Source organism: Corvus brachyrhynchos, unplaced genomic scaffold (genome assembly GCF_000691975.1).
Source record: "Corvus brachyrhynchos isolate BGI_N302 unplaced genomic scaffold, ASM69197v1 scaffold101, whole genome shotgun sequence".
In the NCBI taxonomy this organism is placed as follows: Eukaryota; Metazoa; Chordata; class Aves; order Passeriformes; family Corvidae; genus Corvus; species Corvus brachyrhynchos.
This window is the reverse complement of record NW_008237239.1, coordinates 9,739,534-9,756,975: the sequence shown is the minus strand read 5'-3', so window position 1 is coordinate 9,756,975 and position 17,442 is coordinate 9,739,534. Positions and strand designations below refer to the sequence as shown.

The following is a 17,442-nucleotide window of genomic DNA, read 5'->3' as shown; positions in this document are numbered from 1 at the left end:
CACCAGCTCTCACACAGAGGTGACACTTACCCCCTCACAGCATGGGGGGCCGGGAAGACGCATGGCACTGAGTCACCCCCCAGCAGCAGCAGAGCACAACAATGCCTGCAACCTGGCCGCAGAAAGAGAAGCAGCTTTCTGGGTAGAAAGCAAGGCCTGGTACTTACTGGCTTCTACTAGTCAGGAAAATGAAGCACAAGGAAACAACTTTTTATTGTTGTTGACAGGTGTTTTTACCCTTTTTGGCCCCCTGCAAAACAAAGCGCACAAGAGCTCCAGGATTGCCAGGCCAAGAGTCACTGGTACCATCACTGGAAAATGATTCACCTGCCAATACTTGTGCTCTCAGGGAGCTTCAGTGATTGTCAGCTGAATTCCCACCACACATCTAACAGGAAGACAGACTGGAGAGAGGGCAATAACATTTACCTAGAAGACTCTCACTGCCAGCACCAACAGACACCCTCACTGTAACACATGCTGCACATCCAGTCATGCTGCTTAATTGCAGCGTTTCCCCTGATTCAGATGACCAGTGGCAGAACCCAACTCAGCTGGTGCAGTTGTCCTTTTGTGTTACTCTTTACTGTATGGGACCCATAGGATCCAACACTTTCTGGGTGAGAACCACGCCTCCTTATGCTTGTATTTTGTAGAGAGCATCTTGTTTCTCCAGCCACTACTGAGATCTAAAAAACCGGAGTCCTTAACCTTGCCAGAGCATCAATAATACAAAGGCTGTGGCAGCCTTCTCCAACATGCAGAAGTTCACAGAAAAAATTGCTCAAACATGAGATTTCAGCAACTGAACATGCAGAGGAACAAAACCAACATCCAAATGGCAAGTGGAAAGAGCCACAGTTAAAAACCAAACCACAGCAGTCTCAGAAGAGAGAAGTAACTGTCAAACATCTCCCCTTCTGCAATTATTTGGTGCCTAGCTGTTTGAGGCACTTCACACTTAAGCAGGCACATGCTCTTCCATGGCCCCATGTCTGCCCAGAGTACGGTGAGTGATGTGAAAGGTTTCAGACAGAGATATTTAGAATTTAGGGAAAAGTAAGAGAGGACAGAGCTCACTCCACTTGCATAAAACCCCTTCCTCCCATAAACGCAACCGTTCTTTTCCATCCCTGCAAGGGTCTGTGACGCAACTTGGGCTGGGGAAACTGGGAAGGAAACACCCGCTGGAACATCACCCCCCTCGCCTGGGATGAAGGGAGAGGTGGCAAACGGCCTCACCGCCTCAACTGGCCACAGAAATGAATCCAAAGATTGCCAAACCCCTCTAGGGAACAACAGCAGTCAGCCCTGCCAGAGCCAGGCCCAGCTGACAAGCTGAAGAGAGTGAGGCTACCTGGCTCAGTAGAGGAGCTCACAAGCAAAACACCTCAGCCATGGTGGAAATATCACACAGGAAGGAGACTCTTCTCAATTGCCATTAATGTTAATTTAAGCTACTGAAAACACAAATAATTCCAAAACCAACTGACAGCAGATATATAGAGTACACAGCAGAGCTCAGCAAAGGTCAGACCCCTGCAGCACAAAGCCCAGCACAAGCACACAGGAAGACCCAGCTGTTTGCTCTCAGAGCTTGAGGCGACAGCACCCTGACTCACACTCACTATTACTCAGTGTGAGCAAGAGCATCCTGGTCCAGAAGGTCCGAGCTCCCTGACTGCAGGCAGGTTTGCAATAAGGGATGACTACACCTGCAACCATCATTCCTGCAGCACCTCAAAGAGTTAGAACAGCTACATAAAGAGGATCGAGACTATTTTTCACCCATTCCCTTTTTGGGTCTCACCCTCCTGCCTGCCTATCCATGTTGCTGTGTTTCAGGGAGGCAAAGGGCAATAGTAGAGGCAGAGCTGACAGCTTGTGAAATTGGAAATTTAGCAGGTATAACAGGCAACATAAGATCCCTTGGCTTAAATCAGTTAAAGTTAATTGCTAGAAGGAGTTCCTGAAAGCAGTTTAGACCAAAGTAATGTCTATTCTTTTCTGGCTGACCACGTAATGAAATACTATTCACTTGTTGTGGCTCTTCACTTCAACACTTAAACTTTCCTATATGAAATACTGAAAACATATTTTTGCCTCTTTTCAGATGAGTGTACTATTTTGAATACTGGGAGTTAGTTTCTTGTCTCTTGCACTGATACCTCTTTTTCCCCTTTGAACTCACCCCTTGAGTCTATCAGTGAGTTTTAGGAATGTATTATTCATAGGGGGGGAAAAAAAGTGTAAAACATAAGTTCTATATCATAATGAACTGTCACCTCAGAGGATTAAAATTTCCCTTTAATGCCAGCTGCCCCTATTACAGCAACTAAATGAATGGAACATCTCAACAATGGAACATTTCAACACCTGCTGTGCTGCACTCCTGCCAGCCAGTGCCAGCATGCTGGCACTGCAGCCACCTCTGACCCGTGTGCCATGGAGGGAGCTGGCAACACGAGCCAGCAGCTGAGCTGCAGAGGAGCCCAGCACTGCTGCAGCAAATGCTGCCAGTGCCTTGGGAAGCTGAGTCTGGGTGAGCTGGGGTGGATGTACCCCATGCACTGTAGTATCCAGCTGACTGGGAGATCCCACATGTGTCAGAAAGTTGGTTAATGGTACTAAAAGAAAATAATTTCAATACTTGATACATTATTTTCCTTCTATGTTTGCCTTATTCAGTATTCTTTTGTCACATCACCTCTACTAAAAAAGAACCAAAAATGCAGATGAGAAGCAGCATGTTGGAACAACCACATAAAAGTGGTTTGCTTTCAACTTATTTGAAAGTTTTATCACATGTTCCAGGTAAATCTGTTAGGCAACGTTATTCCAACAAGGTGTGGCCAGCATTTTTATAATGTAGGAAACATTTCTTTCAGATTTATGTGCTCTGTCTTTACAGTCCGTATGGTGTGTGTATCACAAACTGGTGTGACACAGACTCAAGAAGCATTCTGAGACTCATGCTGGGGTTTTTTTATTTTTCTTCCCCCAGTAAAGAAGTCATATACAAAACCAGATACCCATACCCAATGCACAATCAGACATATCTGCAGCTTTAGATGCACAAATATCTTTTCAAATCGGGTTCCATCATTTTACATGCCTTATAATGCATTACAGATATTTACGTGCCTGAAATCTATTTAGACTGCTTTATTACTCGGAGGAAAAAATATGGAAACTACCACTAGCCTATTGACAATTTAAAAAAAAAATTACCCTTGGCATTCTCAGAAGCCATCTCCACTGCAGGTGAAAATAGACAGACAGGATGTGGCTTGGCAATGGAGTAAGGTTTAGGATTCAACAGGGAAAATCTCTGGAATTTTAACTCTGAGCAGGCATCTAGTAAGGTCTCTGCTAGAGACACACTCCATTGACTTACATGCATATTTCAGTGCTTTTCTAAATCAGAATTCCCTCAAAGGGCTGTATGCTGAGCTGTGTTTCACTATTTAGAGTAAGACCCAAATCTTACATAGTAAAGGCAAAATCCATTCCTGATGTGAACTGGGGTTATGCTGGAGATGAATTTGATCCAACTGACCTGTTTGGTTTTTCTCTCTTACGGGTGGAAAATGCAGAGACTTGAGGAGCAGACCTTTGGCAACATGCAACAGCAGCAGAGCTTGCAAGTAGGGTTGCACGAGTCTCGCAATCTTTCACCCAAGGCTTATTCTAGAAACCTCTTCCTCCCTCCCCCCATCAACTGCAACAAATGTTTTGCTTGAGGAAGGAGCAAGACCCAGAAGAGCTGCTCTCTGACTTGTGTTGTAATATCCAATCTGAGTGTTACTATCAGCTTTTGGAAACTGACTGTATAGAAAACACAGATGATGTTTGCATATTTTAATTTTAAACATCTCTGTTTGGCATACAGATGGAACCTAATAAGGTGCTTTGTTTCTGCCTCATGAATTAATTCAGCCTGCTAACTGATTTGGATAAAGTATTTTGATTCTGACTAATAAACTTTTTTTCTGTGCAGGCAAAACAACTTTTGGAAGCAAAGTAAAAAGTTCTTTATCTTGCCAGAGAAGTACTTCTGTAATATCTATAAGGAATAGACCTTTTCTTTTTATAACCCGCTTATTCCACCTATGTCTTTTAAATCAATCAGATAAATTCACCTTGTTTTTCAATGCCCTGAATCCTGATAGCTCTGCACACTTGATAGGTAATTTAATCATTGATGGTGTGGATGAACACAAGCTCAAATTAGCTTCTGAAAGGCTTAGTTGTCCCGTAGATAGCTCTGCCTTTCCACTTTTATGCAGGAACTGAGCTTCACCAACTGGTTAGCTAGAGGTGTCATTAAAAATTTACAGAAAGAAACAAAGGTGTGCTCCAGTGTCTCTCCTTACCCTTTCTACTGTTACTCTGGCAAACAAAAGGTATGGAACCTGCTTCATGAATAATGGGTCATGTAATATGCATAATGCATTTTTAATGGCACACAGTAATAACATTGAGAGAGATATTTCCAATCTTCAGACTTGCTCCACAACCTCTCAGTAGCCTGTTCTGATTCTCCCCAGATAAATCTTCTTTTCCTCTTCTTCATTTCCATTCCCCACCTTAAAGCCATGACTTTTCCCCATGGGTAGCTGCATTTCACCCAAACCAGCAGCTGGCACTCATGCAGGCAGGGCTGGGGACATGGGAACACCCTCCCGTGAAGCCACGCACAAACATTTCAGGGAGGTTGGGTCTGAGCCATGGCCCAACAGTGGTGCCCTGAGACACACCACTAACTGCAACTTACTCTGGGAGGAGACACACTTAAACCAATAAAACACCTGCGAGTTTTTACCCGTAAAGAACATTCTTGCCACCTGTGCTGTGTCCATGCTGCCTCCCTGGCCACCCACCCCACCCAGCAGAGCAGCACTGGACTCAAACCACACTAGTTGCCCTGTTTGGAAATGGGATGCTCCAAGGGGGGAAGCATGCATTGCTATTGTAATTTTAAAGGTAAAGGCCAACAAGCGCGTCTGCTCAGGGCCTGCTGGAGTAAGGCCTGCCCAGAGGGAGAAAGGGAAGGAGGCTGCACCTGGCAGGAAAGGCTCTCCTGAGGGCAGAGGGACTGGGGCAACTGCGTCACCCTAGGCAACCCATCCCCAACACCCCTGGCCACCACTCACTCCATCCATAACAGCAGCTTCCCTGTAAAATAAAAACTGAACATCACCCTGGGGCAGTCCCAAGCCTACCTGTGCCACTCCTTGGAATCTCCCCTGGCCTAGGCAGGACCCAGGGCATCATAGGCCTTCCACATCACCGCCGAGTCTCCTGCACTGACCTTCTGCATTAATTAACCCAGCATAATGGGCTTAATGTGGTCTTCAGAGCACCTGGCACCTCCTGCGTTGTCTACGCCACAGCCCTTTGGCATGGTTGCCGTGATTGTGGCTGCGTTTCTGCTCAGTGAGAGCTCGGCCTGTGAAGCCCGGCCTGGGCAGCCCCACGGGCAGAGCGCAGCCTGGCCCGAGCGGGTGAGCCCTGAGGGGACACGGCCACAGCCTGCCAGAGCGGCCCCGCGGGGACACGGCCACAGCCTGCCAGAGCGGCCCCGCGGGGACACGGCCACAGCCTGCCAGAGCGGCCCCGCGGGGACACGGCCACAGCCTGCCAGAGCGGCCCCGCGGGGACACGGCCACAGCCTGCCAGAGCGGCCCCGCGGGGACACGGCCACAGCCTGCCAGAGCGGCCCCGCGGGGAACTTCTCAAGGTGGCAGAAAGCAGAAGCACAGGGCGACTTTGGTGGCACCATGGCAGGTGAGGGCCCCGGCCTCGGGTGGGCAGGGTGCTCCAGGGCTGGGCCAGCCCAGCAGAGCACAGGGGGCCTCTCACTGGATTTGTCCAGAATAAATGTACAAAGCTGGAAACATGAGTGTATATATATACCTGTGTGGGCACACAAGATTACATGCACATGTAAAAACCCAGGCTACCATGCTGTGCTTTGCTGGTAAAAGGACAAGGGACCCCTCTATCATCCTCCTGCTTCTCTTTTGTATGGGCTGCAACTGCCAGATGGAGCCAGCCCTGCTGACAGGGCAGGCAGGTAAAAGGCTGTACTGTAAGTCCCAACAGGCTTAAGTACAAATGATGCACCTGCTGCTCAGGTGTCCCTGCAAACTCCCAGGCACAGACATTTAATCTTATGGGAGACCTTCAAGTTGCTCCTGGGCTAAGCAGGGACTTCTGGCTGCCTGCAGAACCTTGGAACTGCTGTTTCCCCTTTAAACCCTTTTATGGTTAATAGTCCTAGCCATGGTGTACCCCAGTCTTCAAAAGTGTGTTTATCTGAAATCAGTGGGAATTGGACAAATACAGCCCTTGTGCCTGCATTCCCTCCTTGGATGCTGCATCCCTGACAATCACTGTGGTATATTGTTGTAATGTCTGACATTCACAAATATGCAGTTACATATTAAATCAAAATCATTCTGGACCATCCTCAATACTTTATTAACTTAAAACATTGTTCTAATAAATATGTACCAAGAAATGTAAGACACTCCATAAAATCTAAATAAGGACATTTACAAACTTGTCAACAAAGTAAAACCAGCTTTTTTTAACTGAGGTACATGCAGAGTTGTTTAAGGCAAATTAGGTAAATTATACTTTTATAGTAAGTCCTGCCCACCTCAGAAAGTTTCCCTTTAAAAACTAAAAAAACAGAAACAAATATACAAATGATGCTATTGAGTAGCTATTTTCCAGTTATTAGAACAAGCCCAGAGTGTAGAAGCCAGTAATGGTTCTCAACAGAAAGTCTGTGCCTCCCTGGTGCTCCTGCCCTTCTCAAGCAGGATCACTTGCTGGATTGGTTTCTAGTTCTAAGGCATAATTTGGCTTTTCCACTGGTCTTCCACAAGCTTCCTTCTCCCTAGTGGATGTAGGAAGAAGTAACCCTCCATGCTTCAAACACTGGCAGTCGGGCCTTGCACAGACAGAGAGATGACTCAGGGAGGATAAAAAGGACCTCTCTGTTAATGCAGCTCCTGATTTGCACCAAAACAACTGAGAGCAGGATTGGACGCAAGCTGGTACCTTTGGTTAAAAACCAGCAAGATGTCAAACTGCACAGTCCTGATCCTCCAGGTTTTCCTGACAGGAAATCATCCAAGAGTGAACCCATTCAGCGCTGAACTCAACCAGGGCAGGTACTGATGGCTCTCCGTCATTACCCCATGTAAACACGGTTATACCCAAGTTTCCCTGCCAGCTGATTCAAGCTACTGAAAACTTGAAGGGGTTTGCCATGGCCATGGGAGAAATATTTTCCAGCTTGCAGATATTTGGTAGCTTATCCGTCTTTGGAGTATTAGGCTTTATATCTAAAAGGTTAATTTTTCAGTGTTATTTCAGAAACAAGGGGAAGAGAAAGAGAGAAACCCCAGCCTTTACTTTCCCTTTTCACAGTCATTCAAGTTGAGCTGTCAACACATGGCTCTGTCTTCTTCTTTCCTCTTTGAGCTCCTGTTCAGAAAGGTAATGCCAGGGTCTTTGTTCAAGACAGGGCTTGGGTCCAGCAGGGAAGCCAAGGGAGTCTGTTCTCATAGTGTTGTAGGCGCTTTCTGTATTGTAGTTTGGACTCATTTCAGGCCGTGCTGTGTCTCCCGGTGTCTCCGTAAATCCACCTTTCGTTGGAAGCCTTTGCCACACAGATCACAGCCAAAGGGCTTGAAGCCTGTGTGCTTCCGACTGTGGGTGATGAGGTTGGAGCTCTGACTAAAGGCTTTTCCACACACCTGGCACTTGTGAGGCTTCTCACCTGCAAGCAGAAGGTGGGAAAGAGAGAGGCTGTGAAAGAGGCAACAGGCTGCTTACGTGGGACCACAGCAAATATACACTGGGCCTTACAGTTGATCAAAGAGATTTCTGTGTGATTACCTATGAAGTCATTCTTACAAAAAAACCTGCAGTTGGGAGCCCCAGAGAGAGCAAAAGCTGAGCCTCCACTGCAGCTGAGCAGGCCTGGACTTGGCTGCACCTCCACCAGCCCAGTATAGTCCTGGGAGCAGCCTGAAGCACGGAGTGCTCTCAGGACACCACACCTTGTGAATGTATTTGTCTGCATGGACTCTGTGCAATTTAAACTGGCTTTGTGTCCTAGGAACATGAGGAACTCCTGGAAAAGTGATGGATGTCTGACATCGATTACTATACCATCAGCATGGGGGCAGGTGGAATAGGTAGATGGATGTTGTTAGAACAAATCCAGTGATCTGGGGTCTGTCCCCAAGGGAGGTATAAGGGCCACTAAGTGCATCCTGAAGGGCACGGTTCATCCAGACACCTGCTCTCTCTGTTCCCCACATGAAATGCTAGTAGTCAGAGCCCTGAAGTTCTCCTGCAGGCAAATGATGTAAATGGGAATGAATACAGCCTCTGGAACTTCTACAGAGGAGTCAGTGGCAAAACTCCATGGGAGCATGATCTAAGTGTATTTTCATACTGTTTATTATCAAGTAACAAATAAAAGGGAACCCAACCACAATACCAAGCCGCATTTTCAGAGTGGCTTTGCACCTGCAGAGCCCACTGGCTTCAGCTGGGAACAACAAACTCTCTGGATGTTTGAAGATCAGATTCTTAGAATCAAAAAAATAATACAAAATGTGCTGAAGGCTCATTTCACAAGTATATGAAAGGAATCCCTGATTCAGTTAAGTACCTGCTTTTATCTTAGCAATTTAAAAGCCCAGGCACAGTTTCTGATCTCACAATAAAATAATCTGACTGATTCAAAATTTGTCTGAAATTCTACTTAATCAAGCCTCATTTGAAAACGTTACTATGGAAATACTTCTTGTATTACTTCATAAATAGTTCATTTTCATCCAGCAACTGTCAGTGAAAAATCTTTATAAGTAACATTTATTATTCACTGCTTGTCACCTAGGAAAGTCACAGCCAAGCAGTGCTACATATAGTGTTATCTTTCTACGTATTTGCCCTTCTTAGGCTTCATCCTTTATACCTGCTAGTGGCCACTATCAGGAAAAAGGATTTTGGTCATCTGAACCTTGGGTTTGGCCACTACAACTGCTATTTCATGTCTATAAATTCTTCCATGTCTTACACATCATTCATTTCCCTCTATTTTAAGTCAATTGTGCAGATCTGAAGCACAATATTTTCTTTTAATGATTTCTGATAAACGTGCCTTCTCTCACTGAATGATATTTTTGAAACAATTTCCTTCGGTGATTCACCTGTACTTTATATTAGTTTCCATGTTTATTACTAACAGTGAAACTTGAGAACTCTGCACCTCTCCTTCCATTCTGTATCAAACTGCAGCCATTTCTCAGAAAGTCCAGGTGGAAGTGCAGACTATCTCTAAACAAATATTTAGACTAAGACCTAGGCCCTCCAGTTTAGTGTTTGATCTAGAGGAGGAGCCTCCTGTTGTTCCTATTGTAAATTGGTAGATCCTGCAAAAAGTAATGCTGTAATCAAATTCACCTGTCATTTTCCCGGGACCTCAGCTGTAAATCAAGGCTACACGAATATAATACTCTACAAATCATCTTACACAAAAGCCCTTTGAATAAACATTGGTGGATCCTATTAAGGGAACACTGATTGGATTGCGAGGATTTTTGTAGGTTATTTTGCAGCTGCTGTTCATTAAACCTCATTCAGATCACTTTCCTTTGCCCAAGTACAGCTCAGATACCATGAATAGGAGTGGGGCAGTGAGAAGAATAGGGAGGTGTGTGCCTTGTCCCAGCTGAGGAGGAATGGACTGCTGCAGAGAAACTGCTTCAGAGACCCGCCCTCATGTTGGGGCTGACACCAGCAGCTGCAGGGCTGACCTGTGTGAATGAAGGTGTGTTTCTTCATATCAGATTTCTGGTGGAACCGCTTCCCACAGTACTGGCACGGATAGGGTCGGGTGTCTGAGTGGATGAGCAGGTGGGTGGACAGAGTAGAAGATCTCTTAAAACTCTTGCCACAAATCTTACAATCAAAGCTGCGTTCCTGCAGAGAGATGAGCCCAGACACACACATTACATCACACCAATGATCCCATCAGCAGCAAACTGCCCAGCAGCACATCAGTGTTGCCCCTTCTGCCTTATCAAGAACTTACACTTCCCAGAGAGCTGGACTGGCCTACACAGATGATAACACTGGCTTGATAGCAGCACCACATGATAAAAAAGATAATGCATCCTCTCCTAGTGCTGTGCACTGTTCCTTACTAAAATTTAATTGAACAGCTCTTCCTGCTGGCAGGAATGGCCAGGTGGGAGCAGCCCCAATGGACGGGGCAGAGTCTGCCAACACATTTTATCAGGGGCCAGAGACACGATCACTCTACTGGGAAGCCCAACAGCTGCAGCACTGTTCAGAAGCCACCTCTCCATTGTACACAGGAAAGTGGGTGCCAAGGGCTGCTTGGGTCTCTTGGGAAATCCCTGTGGCAGACTGAGTCCTGGCATAGTAACAACTGCTTATCTGTAGTTCCATGAAAACTCAAGTGGAAGGTATGTAGAGCACCTGGGACAAACAGCTTTTCAGTTTACTACTTCAACATATAAAAACAAATGCATTAAGACCTTACTGTCTCTCACTTCTCCCTCACACACTCCTCTCCACCACTTTCTTATACCATATACCATCTCTTTTTTCCATCCCTTAACTTCCATTGTACCTTCCTCTTTCTTCTGTGCTTTCACACAACCACCTTCTTCATTTGGCTTTTGATGCACTCTCCCCAGAATGCTGTCCCTTCCATGGACACATTATGCAGTGGTGCCCTTTTCACCATTGTTTAATGGATAATGAGATATCTCCCTTCATTGTCTGCTCTGCTGATTGCACACTCATGAAATTATAAACTAAAGAGCAAAAAAACATTGCTGTAACTCTATTCTCCAGAAGCCAATCTGAAGAAGGAAGATTTGCCAGGTCAAGTGGGTGGGGAAGGGGAAATATGGCATAGTATCAGCAGGTGGAAAATGTTACAAGTCCTCCTACCAAAATTAACTACCATATTCTTTTGGTGTGTGACTCAGTGTGTCGAGATGGGTGAAGTCAGTGCGCTGTACCTGACTGGTTGTTCAGATGTTCCCTGCACTGACAAAAATTACTACAAACAAGGGAAGACTCACTTCTTTGGAGGAGGGAGGAGAAAGAATGAGGAGAGCTGCATCAGAGAAAGCACACTGAGTTGCTTTAGCTGTTAAAAAAAAAAGCCCACATCTGCATTACAATTTCCAGCTCTGAGAGTGAACATTTATTATTCTGGTACTTCTGGAGTGCCAAAAGTGCCCATTGCTTAATACAGATGGCATGAAAGGTCTGAAGAATGGAAACAAAGCCTGTGTTCTTTAATTACCTGATTTGCTCCTTTGCTCACTAACTGGCCACCCTTTCCTCCGATTGCCAGCATATTCTTCACCTACAAGTACGCACTGCAGCCCTACCACATTCTCTTCCCCTCCTCAGTCTAGGTCTCTCCCTCCTTGCCCTGTATTTGCCTTCATGGCTTCCCCAGCCAGCCGAATAGAGCAGCTGGCCCTGGCCCCCAGCCGTTCATCCTGGCAGCCACCCTGCTCTCACCTGCGAGTGCACGGCCTTGTGCTGCTCCAGGCTGACTGCGTGGCCGAAGGTCTTGCCACACATGTCACAGGCAAAGGGCCTCGTGCCACTATGTGAGCGGCGCACGTGTACCTCAAGGCCATGGGGTGTGGAGAAGACCTGAGGAAAGAGCGTACACAGGGTCAAGTTTGCCAGGGAGAGAGGGCTGGGGGAGAGTCATACCCAGTGTGGGAGAAAGGGATCCCTACCTTGCTGCACTTGACACACTTGTAAGAGCCAGTACTGATGAGCACTGGGCGGCACAAGAGGTCCGACTCCACTTTGATGCCACCTGGCCCTTTCTCCTGCTGCAGCCCAGGCTGTGTTTCAGCGTAGAGTCCAGGAGCTGCTGCTGGCGGCCGCTCAAACAGCCCCGGGCCCGGGGAGCTGAAGTCACCATACAGTCCCAGGGAAGAGCTACACTCGGCACCATAGAGGGTGGGCTCGGAGCCTCGGTCGCAGAAGAGCCCCAGGGCTGAGGTCCGCTCCAGCGTTGGGCAGGGCCTGTAGCTTTGCACAAGATGCCTGAGCTCGGAGCCACCCAGGCTGTTCCACATGTATGGTTTGAAGGGCACTGAGAAAGGGGGTGCTTCGTCTAGGGATGGACACACAGATCTCTCCGAGGCTGTGGAAACACAAGGGCATAGGAATTGGTGAGCTTCACATTCCAGACATTATCATGAGGCAGAACAGTCTCAGCACTCAGGCTTATATCCAGAGCCTGACCCCTGTACTGCACTTTGAGGCTGCCCTTTCATCTCAATGGGAGGACATTTTATATTCCACATTAGGGTCTGAGTGTCCAGTACCTACCTACTTACCCAATGTCCCAGCCAAATTAGTTAAAGCCGACACCAATTTTGTCTACCTCCATCTCTGGATGCCTGGGTATGTATTCACTGATCTGACTAGCAAGACTCTAAACAACTCCGTCTGCAACTTCCGATAGTTTTATCTGCAGCTTCTTGGAAACGTGTAGCTACCGTGTCCCAAGATGGACATCAAAGCTGACATTCCACATGTTTAAGCTCTGGTGGAGATCCCACACACACATCTGGCAAATATATCATTACAGAGGTGCCAGACAGGGCAAACATGCAGAGATTTACCTGGTAAACAAAATGAAAAACATCTTGTTGCACAATTTAATGCCCAAATCTAGTCTCTAAACTTCATGCCACAACTGACCATAAATATACCACAGCATAACTTAAATAAGTAACCCCTTCTGAGGAGCTTGCATGTTATGCTTCACTTTTTCAGAAAAAAAGTAAACTAAAATTACTCCTCATCTGAAAGAAAATCATTGCTGTTTCAGATTGCTCTGGGGTTCTCCATAAAAAGAAACTGAGTCCACCTAAAACAGAGAGCTTTGTAAAATCATCAGGATGGGCCACATTAACACCTGAAGACACAAAACAATTTTCCTAGCAGTCATAATCAAAGCAAATTTCCACCAGGACAAGCTCAAATGGCTTCAGCAGGCTCTAAGAGGGTCACCTTCAGCAGTGGCATCTGAACAATGCAGTGGGCACCACATGAATCACACTTGAGTGCCCACAGCAGAGTGATGCAATGGCAGGAGCACAGCCTTTGAAAGGAGTGTCTAAAGACACCAATGCTCAAGGAGCCTCACATAGAGAAAAGCACAGCTGGGCATGGAACATGAAGCACCAGACCCCAACTGTGTCTGCCAGAGATGCTGATTAATGCCCGAGGAGCACTGCTTTCACTCCTCATCATAACAGGCAGCAGCACTGGGAGAGTCAAATGTCTCCACTGGCCAACAGTTTCAGTGAGCCAAGGAAGAGATGAATCAATTAACTACTGAAGTGCTGATACCTTCATGGAGATATCGGCATCCCTTATAACTTGGGCTTCCAAAGTAAGCCCCCTTAAGCAAAAACTTGTCCACCCACAATTGCTCTCTTACTTATTCATGTCAGCTCCCATGGCTTTTTCAGCCTTTGGCAAACCAAGATAAATGGGAGTGGACGAGGGAAAGAAGGCATGATGTGTTAGGCTATCCATTTGGATAGGGGAGTGGTCACGGAGAGGTTACAGGAGGTAGTAGAAAATGAGGTTAAAACTGAGCTTTGAATGACTTGACTTTTTCCTATCTTTTACATAACTTCAGATGTTAACAATCAACAGTCTCAAATTCTTCCACTGACATTAGCAGTCTTTTGGTTGGAAATATATGCACACATACCAGCTGGGACATTTGAAGAGAGTGATGAAATCAAATTAGCTGACATGGTGTTCAGCATGATTTTTCCTGTTCTGCACTGACTGCAAAGTTGTGGTCAGCGTCACATCATCTATCTTGTCTCTTTGCAACCAGTTTCAGTGTTGCCATCTCTCACGATTTTATCGCAAAATTCAAACCTATCTTGAAGTCCCAGCTCTTAAAATGGCATGATTTCATCAAGCCCTCAGCTTTGCTTTTGTTTGTTCTTGTTATAACTTTTTTTTTCCTTTTAAAGTCAACTTCTAGCTCAAACTGTAAGAAAAACATGGAAACATAAACCCTCAATATTTCAACACTAGAACTGAATATCCATAAGGTATTACTTACAATCTTGATTTCTGAGCCAGTTCATTGAGTGAGAGGAAAGGGAAGCTTGACCTGATTTTTGAGCCCTTGGAATTGGCAATACAGTATACGGTGAACATTGCACCACAGATCAGTTTGCGTGCAATGTTCCTTCCATCACCTCACATGCTTTGGAGCCCTCTCAAGCACAAATGCAGGGCAGTCACTCAGATTATACTCAAGCTAACCTAGCCCAGTGGCAAAGCAACCTGCAAACCCTGCTCTGCCACACTGCAGGGCACTTCTGTGTGTGCCTCTTCTCCACAGCATCTAGGGGGGAACAGTGCTGGAGAGAAATATTTTCCCTCGTTTTCCGAGAAATTCTGTGCAGCTGTCACATAGATTACTTCTGGGAGAAAAAAAAAATCAATGCTTGTTTTTGAAGGTAAGACAAACTCAACCTTAACTGGTTGGGAACAGATTGATATGCACAGCAAAGAGAGATTTGAGTGTCCTCTAACACAAAACACCACACTTTCTACACAACTCCATTATACCCAGTAAAAGTCTCTTTCCTTCTGCAGCATCAACAGGCTCATCAGGAGATACTAATACTGCTGCACTGAGCTCCCATGCACCTTCTGCATATGCAAATGCATGTGATTACAGATACATGTAGAAAGTGAGGTTAAATAACAAAGTGATTTGCACTGATGGAGTTAACAGGTATTATGTCTGTATGTTGTATGACCGTCTACATCAGCAGCACAGCACTCAAAGACAAAAGTGAAATACAGCTTTCACTGCATACTGAAGTGACCTGCACCTATGTTCACTTCTAGAGATACACAAGCAGTAGTACCACTCACCACACCTGCCCTCAGCATGATTTAGAAACATCACTTCTCATCTGCTCTGCCTGGCAAAGCACAAAAACTGTGCCACATCCAGATACAATTGCAGGAATACATCTCTCACCACTGCATCTTGCAGAAGTGACCTAGACACAAATTCCAGCTTCACACTGAATCTGACAAAGCAGCTGGAAGGCAGAGGGGCTGGAGGAGGGGAGCTGTGGGAGAAAGCCCAACTATCTAATCCTGTTGCCACTGCCTACATCATTAATATAACAGCACCTCTCTCAATGCACTGAGATTCATTTAATAAAGCTCTTACAGTACTTGAAGTCCCTTACCTTCCCAGACCTCCTGTGAATGGGATCAGACAGCCCCAGGACTGCCCAACACACCTTGAAAAATCTTGATCTGGGGACATCATCCTCATTTTGTAAAGCTATCTTCCCTGGCCAGCCTGATGGTTAGCTGGGAGCTGATGAATCCCACAGTGAGGGAAGAAATGAGTGGGAAGGAGGAAAAGGCAGAGACGACCTGGTAAAATACCTGCTCTATTTTACATCTGTCTTTTTGACACCCTGTGAAAATTATCTGTTTTCTGTGCAAAAATTGTAGTTATTTGGGAAAGAAGGAGCAGGACAAGTTCATTAGAACAAAAATTACACACGTTGCTACAGTCTGTGCAGAAATATTATCAGAAGAGAGACTTCTGCATTGCTGCATTTGGTCTGGTCTGTTGTTTGCACAGACTGAAAATGTCCTGTGGCTGATGCTGGACAGCATTTTGAATGTTCCCTCAAAGGAGCTTAGGACTCTTGAAAGACGATGAGGCTTTAAAAATGCAAATCCACATCATTACAATTAGCCATTCATATGCAAGGACACTGTAAAGACGAAGTAGGAAACGGTGGCAAACCGGGACTAAGTATTCGTTTGCTAGTGTCTGCTGTCAGTCTGTAAAGCTGACATAATTTTTCCTTCATCAAGATTAAAATTGTCCTTTTTTCCAGCTGTCATTTTTTAATCGAGGCACTAAAAAGTGGTTTTATATATATATACGTATTTTTGTTCTAAAATGACACCACTGTATTTTTAAACGAGATAAGTGTTTGTGCCAGGCTAGGGACAGCATCTCCCACTGCTCCAACCACATCAAAGGCAGGACAAGGGAGCTAGAGACAGGCGCTGTAGCCATAAGTGTGAGTTTCCTGGATTTGGGGTGTTTAAATCTGACCATCATTATTTTTTTCTCCTCTGGTTTTTACAAATGTGTTTTTAGAAAAGAAAAACAAACAAACATAAAAAAACCCAAAAAACAAAAAACCACAAATAGCAAAAGAGAGGGGGGTGGGGGAAGGGAGAGTCAGATTATTTTTTATAGGCAGGAAACAAGAAATAACCTGAAAGGGCGTTAGGAAAAATGTCTAGCAGGTTGTACAAAACGTAAAATCAACGCTGTTTACTACAGATATATAGATGGACTGTGCTGTCTTAAAAGACTTACAGGCTCTGTGTAGGCAGGAGCCTGTAGGAGAATGCTGGGACCTTTTAAACAAAAAATCAACACCCAATGTCATGACAACTTTCCTACAGCCTGTCACCCGCTGCTCCCTCAGCAGCACGATACGGGCTGGAAAAGCAACCCGAAAGAGTAACCTGAAAACGAGTGGAAGGAATAGATTCTGGAAAATCTGGGGGGGAAATAACAATAATTAAGAAAAGGGACACGCAGATCTGTCCCTTCTACTCGTTTGTGGTGGTGGCACCTAGGCATGAGATACATGCTCCACTGACCCACGGCACGAGCACGGACACACAGCCGGACCCTCGCTGAGCGCTGATCGCCCCGGTCCTTACCTGGCGAGACAGAGGGCGAGGGAGGTCTCCAGAAATCCTCGAACTCGGACACTCTGTCGCAGACACTGCCCTCGCAGCTGGGTGACGACTCGGAGGTGCCATCGGCAGCCTCGGTAAGGTGGGATTCCGGGGAAAAGCGCCCCTGGGAAGGCTCCGGATCGGGCAGGGCGGTGGGGCACATCTCCGTGTCCTCGGGGATCTTGCTGTCTGAAGGGCAAAGGAGAAGAGGGAACTCCTCAATGTGGGTCTGCGGTGGGAGCCAGCCACCTCCCGCAGCCGCCCGCTCCCACCCGGGTTTGATGCCCGACTCTCTCCAAGCTCGCATCAGCCCCTCCGGCGTCCCGCAGGGGCTGCACAGCGACCGCCCGGTGCCGCGGACACCGGGGCGATGCCGGACGGGTGGGCTGTCTCAGAGCGAGGCTGCGACCGAGGGACTCCTACCTGCACAGATCTGGGCTAGCACCGTCCCCAGCCGCAGGCTATAGTCCTCGTCGGCAGAGCGAGGCTGGTGGTAGCTGTGCGCTTTCTTGCTCTTCACTAGGAAGGACCTCGGCATGGTGGGGTGCTGCCACGGCG

At 46.4% G+C, this 17,442-nt stretch overlaps 1 protein-coding gene across 2 annotated transcripts; it reads right to left on the bottom strand.

Annotated features, from left to right (window-relative positions):
* Positions 1–6,462: 6,462 nt before the first annotated feature.
* On the bottom strand, positions 6,463–17,436 carry GFI1 (growth factor independent 1 transcriptional repressor). Of its 2 annotated transcripts, XM_017729908.1 has the most exons (6): positions 17,308–17,436; positions 16,867–17,073; positions 11,829–12,244; positions 11,602–11,739; positions 9,849–10,014; positions 6,463–7,798 (listed from the first exon to the last, which is right to left on the bottom strand). In XM_017729908.1, exons 1-6 carry the CDS (start codon positions 17,420–17,422, stop codon positions 7,620–7,622), a joined length of 1,221 nt encoding a protein of 406 aa, XP_017585397.1. In that variant the 5' UTR covers positions 17,423–17,436; the 3' UTR covers positions 6,463–7,619. The 2 variants fall into 2 exon arrangements, with proteins under 2 accessions (XP_017585397.1, XP_017585398.1); XM_017729909.1 differs by lacking the exon at positions 9,849–10,014.
* Positions 17,437–17,442: the final 6 nt, after the last annotated feature.